Source organism: Dromiciops gliroides, chromosome 3 (genome assembly GCF_019393635.1).
Source record: "Dromiciops gliroides isolate mDroGli1 chromosome 3, mDroGli1.pri, whole genome shotgun sequence".
NCBI classification, from domain to species: Eukaryota; Metazoa; Chordata; class Mammalia; order Microbiotheria; family Microbiotheriidae; genus Dromiciops; species Dromiciops gliroides.
In genome coordinates this window covers 600,898,892-600,906,199 of record NC_057863.1, presented here as the reverse complement: position 1 = coordinate 600,906,199, position 7,308 = coordinate 600,898,892, and the positions used below count along the sequence as shown (strand labels likewise).

Genomic DNA, 7,308 nt, shown 5'->3' with positions numbered 1-7,308 from the left:
AATCTCGATTTCTTTGGTTCTAGTTTCCTGGAACTTGCCATCATCTCCCTAAAGCAATGCTTCCAACTGGAATTCCTGTTGGCTGCTGGCCTCACGGAGGGAGTCAGAGATGTTAAACAAGGTCCTGCACACAGTATTTGTGGTTCAGTTGTTTCAGGTCATATTTGAACTTACGTCTTCCTTTGTTGCTCATGACCCAACTTATGGGCCTTGTTCCTGGGAGAGAATGGGTCCCCACATCATCTCATCTACAGCACAACACCCTGCCCCATTCTCTTGACCATTAAGCCCCCATGTTCCCAATCTCTAGGAGTCTTCTCCTGATCTTTCCCGATCTGGGTATACCCTCTTCTGCTTAATTCATTCCTCCCATCCTGTCTTTCTGCCCCTGGGATGGGATGTCAGAGGTTCTGCCCCTGGTCAATCAGGATATGGGAGGAAAAGAAAGAGAAAACACCATTTTTAATCAACCCATCTGCACAGAAACCAAGGGAGCACCTTTGGGGGAAAGGCAGGCGGTTGGGGGAATATAGTGTCCTTCTGGCCCAGATTAGAAAAGAAACCAATTCACTTTACAAAGACTGTCTTAGAAAATTAAAAGGCTTCAAAGCACCAGTGACTAAACCTGTTGAGTAAAAACAAGGGAGGGAGGTGGAAAGGGGGTAAGGAGAACATCAGCTTGGGCATGCAGAGGAAGTCTCTGGCCCAAGGCGGAGAACAGAAAGCTCGGGATGTGTGGAGGAACCAGCCTGGGCAAGGGAGAGCGTTGAGAGGGTGAGACTGGAAGCATTTGGCCCAGGGAGTGATACTGGGGGCGGGGGGGGGGGGGGGGGGACGGGGATAAGAGGGAATGCTAGCCCAGGCGCTGAAGGGAGCTAACCTGAATTGAGTTACTTCCTCCCTCTTCATTCCCCAGGCTGGCCAGAAGGCAAGAGGCAGGGGCTGGGATTGCCAAGGGCTCCAGTGCTAGGAAGGTCAGTAAAGAAAAGGAGTAGAGGCCAGGCACAAAATAATGGAAGGACTATTGCTAAGCTCTGACCTAGAGTGTCAGTGGCCCGATCCAGCTGCTGGGACGCTTTGCCCCTAGAAGGGTTAGTGGCTGCTAAAGATTGTCTGAGAGGCCAGAGGATGTCACCATCAAAGCCCAAGATGAGACTCGGTTCCTCTTTCTCTTGAGATCTCTGTGTCCCCCACACCTCCGCTCCCAAGAGCTAATCTGATGCATCCTTTCATTGTGCTGGACAGGCCAGCATCAGGAAACAGAAATGGCACCCTCTTCACAGATGAGAAAAAGGAATACCGAGGACCGAGCCAGTTGTCCCAAGCATTCCATCCAGAACTTAGTCCTGGTACCACTGCTCCTAGCAAGCTTCCTGCTCCTAGGAAGGGAAGGAGTATATCCACAGTCAAAGGAGACACCGGTTTCTCCAGAGAAGTGGTGGGGACTCTGCCCTTCCGAGGGTCCTGGTCCCGCATGCAGTACCCTCTCCCCCTCCTTGTTTATATGTTACAGATGTGGAAAAGTAGGTTAGATTTGGGTGACCTCCAAACTCCCCAGTGCCTTGGGTTCCTGAGTTCCAAGGGGATTTGATAGGCCCTACAGAAAAGAGGGGTCACCCAGGAAGGTGTGTGTGTGTATATGTGTATGTGTATGTGTGTGTATGTGTGTGTGTGTGTGTGTGTGTGTGTGTGTGTGTGTGTGTTGTCTGGGTCAGGAAGTGTGTGGGACTAGGGCAAAGGACAAAAACGTAGCATGAGAAATGAGGAGGGAATAGGTGTTTGGCTCGGTACAAGAGGAATCACTGTGACTGGCCCAGATCAAGGACAGCCAAGAAGGGAAAGAGTGGTCCCAGACTTTCCTTTATGGAATGGGGGGGTGGTGTGGTGTAGGAATTCCCTCCATGAAGGAGACTGCTCTACCTACTATCACTGGCCCCTGGCACCTTTTTCCCAACACCAGGAATTGTTCTATTGGCTTTGACAGAGACATTGGCAGATGGGCCAGGAAGTATGTCAAGCTTATGGGGGGAGGGGCAGGGATGGGGGGTGGGGGAGGCTGATAGGGGAAGATGGTGGCTCTGTACCTGAGTGGTAGTGAAAGGAGATATAAAGCTGTGAGATGTAGGGCTGTGTGAGGGAGGATGGAAGCAGTGTATGTGGGTTATGAAGCTGATGTCTGCCCTGTAGGGGTGGGATGCTAGATTACTGAGAAAGATAGGGAGCTGCGGTCTGGATGGCATGTGTAGAAGAGAGGGGGATGGCAGTTCTGGGGCTGAAGCCTGGGCTGAACGGGAGTCTTTACATGTTATTGTTTGACTTTGGGGTCCCTTCGACAATCTGCCCTCCTGGAAGATGGGTCCCCCACAATAGAAAGGAGAGGGGTTCCACTGTGGGGGGGAGGGGCTCCCCAGTGGAAGGGGTTGTAATTGCCACATAAGGAAAGGAAGAAGACGGGTAAGATCAGAGAGGAGGGGTACAGGCTCAGTACCAGGGCTAAGTTAAAAAAAATCATACAAATCCCACGAGTCCCTTCCCCTCCCTCCCCCCCAAGTTCCCAGGGCTAGGCCAGGGGCCCCGCCAGCTGCTCAGGGTCCAGTCCCGTCCTCCGCCCACAAGTCCGAGTCGGGTCTGTGTCCTCGCGGGCCGGCAGGGGGCGTCCCTATCCGTGACTCCGTGGGTGGCCGCCCCGCAGCGTGGGCGTTGGGCCCTGGCCCAGAGGAGAGCTCGGCTGGGCTGGATGCGCAGCGGGCGGGCCAGGCGAGGAGAGGAAGACGCCTCGGGCACGGTCAAGTCCAGAGGGTGGGGTCCGGTGTCCAGCGCCGGGCAGGGCCGCGGCGGGGGCTACCCTGACCTGCGGGGGAAAGCCGGAGAGATCACTGCAGAGGAAGCAGGCAGGGACCCCGCCAGGCCCTGCCTCCTGCCTGGCCCCTGCCCCGCCCCCACCTCCCTGCCCAGCTCCATCCCTAGCCCTGGCTCCACGGCCTCCGCCTCCTCCTAGCCGTGCCCTAGCCCCTCCCTGGATTGTGCCACTCCTGGCCCTGGTCCCTCCTGACCCCCGACTCCTGTGTCTGGTAGTGGCCCATCCCCGCCTGCTCCTGCCACTGGGGGCCCTAAGGAACCGACCTTAAAAACCTTTGGGTTCTCAACCTTTGGTGTGTGGGGGAGCCGAGCTTTGGCAGTCTGGCCAAACACTTTCAGAATCACGTTTTAAAAGCATAAAGTAGAATAACAAATGAAACCAATTATATATTTTTTCTTTTCTTGCGGGGCAATGAGGGTTAAGTGACTTGCCCAGGGTCACCTGGCTAGTAAGTGTCAAGTGTCTGATGTCGGATTTGAACTCAGGTCCTCCTGAATCCAGGACCGGTGCTTTATCCACTGCGCCACCTAGCTGCCCCCCAACCAATTATATATATATATATTTTTTTTTTGGTGAGGCAATTGGGGTTAAGTGACTTGCCCAGGGTCACACAGCTAGTAAGTGTCTGAGGCCGGATTTGAACTCAGGTACTCCTGAATCCAGGCCCGGTGTTTATCCACTGGGCCATCTAGCTGCCCCCAACCAATTATATTTAAAGTTATTTTTATATTCACAAAAATCCAGGGAGTTAAGGACGTGTTATTATCTTCCCCATTTCACAGATGAGGAAACTGAGTCAGACAGGTTGAGTGACTTGCCCATGGTCACACAACTTAGTGAGTGAACTTGAACTCAGGTCTTCCTAACTCCAGGTCCAGCACTCTCTCTACTGAGTTACCTGGCTTGCCTAGGTTAAGAACCCTGATCCAGTCCAACCCCTTAATTTTTTTTTTTTTTGGTGAGGCAATTGGGGTTAAGTGACTTGCCCAGGGTCACACAGCTAGTGTTAAGCGTCTGAGGCCGAATTGGAACTCAGGTCCTCCTGAATCCAAGGCCAGTGCTCTATCCACTGCACCACCTAGCTGCCCCTCAACCCCTTCATTTTGTTATTTTTTCCTATAATTATGTTTCCACTTATTTTATGGATGAGGAAACTGAGGCCTGGAGAGGTCACTAGCCCAAGGTCATACAGGTACTAAGTGGCAGAGAGGGGTTCAAACTCAGCTCATCTAGTTCCATGTACCAGGCAGCCAGGCCCTGCCCTCTGCCCAGTCTTGTCTCAGATCCTGCCTCCAACTGTGCCCTGCCTCTGCCTCTGCCCTATTTTCTTCATCCCCCCCTGGGACTCACGTGTAGAGAGGCTGCAGCTGTAAGTGTGATGTCTTCTGAGGGGCCTGGTAACCGTAGGAATCAAAACCTCCAATGAAGTCGACTGTGGAGAGAAGGGCCCAGGGTGGCTCAGGAGAGGCAAGGCTATGGCCAGGAGGGGGCAGGATTGGTCTAAAAGGGGCCCAGTGGAGATGAGGGGGCAGAGCCAGCTTATGAGAAGCAGGGAGTGCCCTGAGGGGCCTGAGCCCAGGAATGGGGGGATGTGGGTGATTGTTGCCAACTGGGGCCTGGGACAGGGACTGAGAGCTGGGGAAGACCTCATCTTCCTCAGACCCCGAAGATTCATCTCTGTGTCAGAAGGCATGAAAGCCACAGCTGGACAGAGACCCAGGGATACAGAGGCAGGATTCCCTCCCTTCCTCCCTGCTTTAGTTGCTAGTGCCTTCCATTGTTTCCTCTGCCCTGGCCTTCAGGAGGCCCATGGGGTACCAGCAGGCCCCCCAGGCACCCCCATATCCAGGAACCTATCATGTCTGCCACTCACAGCTGTCTTCTTCCTCCAGGAACACTTTGCTGACGTAGCAGGCATACACAAAGCCAAACAGCTAGAGGAAGAGAGGAGATGGGCAGTCAGTGGTACCAGGGGTGGCAAGCCCTCTCCCCCCACCCCAAGTCCAGTCATCCCTTGGGCAGAGTGGTGAAGTCACCTTTTTTTTTTTTTAAGTGATCACCCTGCCTTTAGCTTGGTAGAGGTCAGGACTCATGAGCTGCTAGTGACAATTTTATTACCCTGTGGCCAATTCTTGGTTCTCAGGAGTCAGCTGAGCTCGAGCTTAGATACAAAGTCAGAGCCTCTTTGGCTGGGTGCATCCCTGCCAGTTAATATTCTGCTGGCAGAGCCTTTGAGAACCCAGGATTTCTTCCTGGCTGGGTTGTGGCTCATTAATGTGAGCATTCTCTCCAATGGTGCCGACTGAGTTCCACACTGCACCACCCTCCTTTCGGACTCATCCTCGTTCTCCCAGAGATCTTGCCCAGAGGGCAGTCAATAGTAATAGGAGGAATTTATATGGTGCCTCGGGTTTCCTCTAAGTCTCCAAGTTACAGGAGAGTTGGATTCAGCACTGCAGGTGTGATTCTACCAGCAAAATCATAGGTTCTGCCCAAAAAAATCAGCAAGGCTTGGCAAAGCACCGTATACACATTCTCTCACTTAAGCCTCACTTACAGGTGGGACAAGTGCCGGGGCTGGAGTCAGGAAAATGTGAGTTCAAATCCAGCCTCAGACACTTATTAGCTTTGTGATCCCAGGCTAGTCAGTTTAACTGCTGTCTGCCTCAACTGTAAAATTCGGATAGTAACAGCACCTACCTCACAGGGTTGTTGTGAGGATCAAATGAGATATTTGTAAAGTACTTAACATAGTGTCAGGCACATGGTAAGTATACATGTCTTTTCCCTGCCCTTGTTGCTGTTCAGTCATGTCTGACTCTTCATAACCCTGTTTGGGATTTTCTTGGCAAAGATACTAGAGTGGTTTGCCATTTCTTTCTCCAGCTCATTTTACAGATGAGGAAACTGAGGCAAGCAGGGTTAAGTGACTTGTCCAGGGTAGTTAGTCTTCCTGATTCTGCTCTATCCACTGCACCACCTAGCTGCCCTTATTCCCTTCCCTAAAACCCTGGGAAGTGGGTACTAAACATCTCTGATAAAACTAGCTGTGTGATTCTGATCAAGCCACTGAATCTCTCTGTCTCTGCTCATTTGTAAAAGGAAAGAGTGGGTCTCCATGGTTTTGGGGTCCCTTCCAGCTCTAAATGATCCAATGTACTTTGGTGGTTATAGCTGTTTCACACCTGGGTTTTCACCAGCTTTGGCCATATTAGGTGGGGCATGTCCCTGCGGTGATACAGATGGTCAGTGAGCAAATGGTTTGATTTCCTGGACTCTGATTTTCCTCATCTGTAAATGACCTCCAAACTTCCCTCCTGAGCTCTAAATCAACCCTCTAATGGTTCAGGTGCAGCTTTTCTATCAATGAGAGTCTTTGAGTAGGGGGGAAGGTTGAGAAGGTGAGTGATCTGTCCATGGTCACATTTTTCCTTTATAACAGCCAGAAGCAAGACTTGAACCCAGGTCTTCATGATTCCAGAGTTGGGCCAACTGCCCATCTTGCTTCATGTGTTATTCTACCCATCTTATGGATGAGGTAACTAAACTGAGGCTCACAGAAGTTGCTTATGGTCACATAGCTATTTGAACCTTGGAAGTGGGATTTGAACTGGTGATTTCTTCTTGACTCCACATCAATCTAATGATCTAGAGAGGTTTTTGAACATTTTGTGGGTACCAGTATAGCACCAGCGGCTGCCAAATAGCTCTTTTTTTTTCCTCAGGGCAATGGGGGTTAAGTGACTTGCCCAGGGTCACACAGCTAGTTAAGTGTCAAGTGTCTGAGGCCGGATTTGAACTCAGGTACTCCTGAATCCAGGGCCGGTGCTTTATCCACTGCGCCACCTATCCGCCCCCCTGCCAAATAGCTCTTGATCTCTGGCTGGCCCATCTCCCTTTCTGATCATTTACTTCTTGAAAAAGGGGCTCTTGCCCTCATTCTTTCCCACTGGATCTTCACCAAACCCCCATGATTGAGGTAGGGGAGGGATGCTTATCTCCATTTGACAGATGAGGACACTGAGGGCCAGAAACAATGACACAACTTGTCCAACGTCACAGAGAAAGTCAGGGTCAGCACTGAGACTAAATATCTCTTGAGACTAAAATGAATGTAATTTTCATTGAATCTATTTATTAGCTCACTCTGAATACAATGATCCAAGACAATTCCGAAGGACTCGTGATAAAATATATGCTATCTGCCTTCAGAGAGAAATGATGAACTGAGTGCAGATTGAAACATACTTTTAAAATTTCATTTTTCTTGCCTTTTTTTTTGATAACATGGTTAATATGGAAATATACTTTGTGGAATTTCCCAGGTAGAGTTGCTATCATGTTGCTTGCCTTCAATGGGTGGGGGAGGGCATAGAGGAAGGAAGAGAATATGGAACCGAAAATTTGTTTAGAAATTGTTAAAAATAAATATTTTTAAAATGAATTTA

At 50.7% G+C, this 7,308-nt stretch overlaps 1 protein-coding gene across 2 annotated transcripts in view; it reads right to left on the bottom strand.

Annotated features, from left to right (window-relative positions):
• Window positions 1–438: 438 nt before the first annotated feature.
• Window positions 439–7,308, bottom strand: part of NKAIN1 (sodium/potassium transporting ATPase interacting 1) — a 126,892-nt gene continuing 120,022 nt past the window's right edge. For both annotated transcript variants that reach the window (XM_043990425.1, XM_043990426.1), the window contains exons 5-7: window positions 4,734–4,794; window positions 4,211–4,292; window positions 439–2,851 (exon numbers count right to left, since the gene is read on the bottom strand). In XM_043990425.1, coding sequence (XP_043846360.1) covers window positions 2,842–2,851; window positions 4,211–4,292; window positions 4,734–4,794 — 153 coding nt within the window. In that variant the 3' untranslated portion in view covers window positions 439–2,841. The remainder of the gene's footprint in view (window positions 2,852–4,210; window positions 4,293–4,733; window positions 4,795–7,308) is intronic.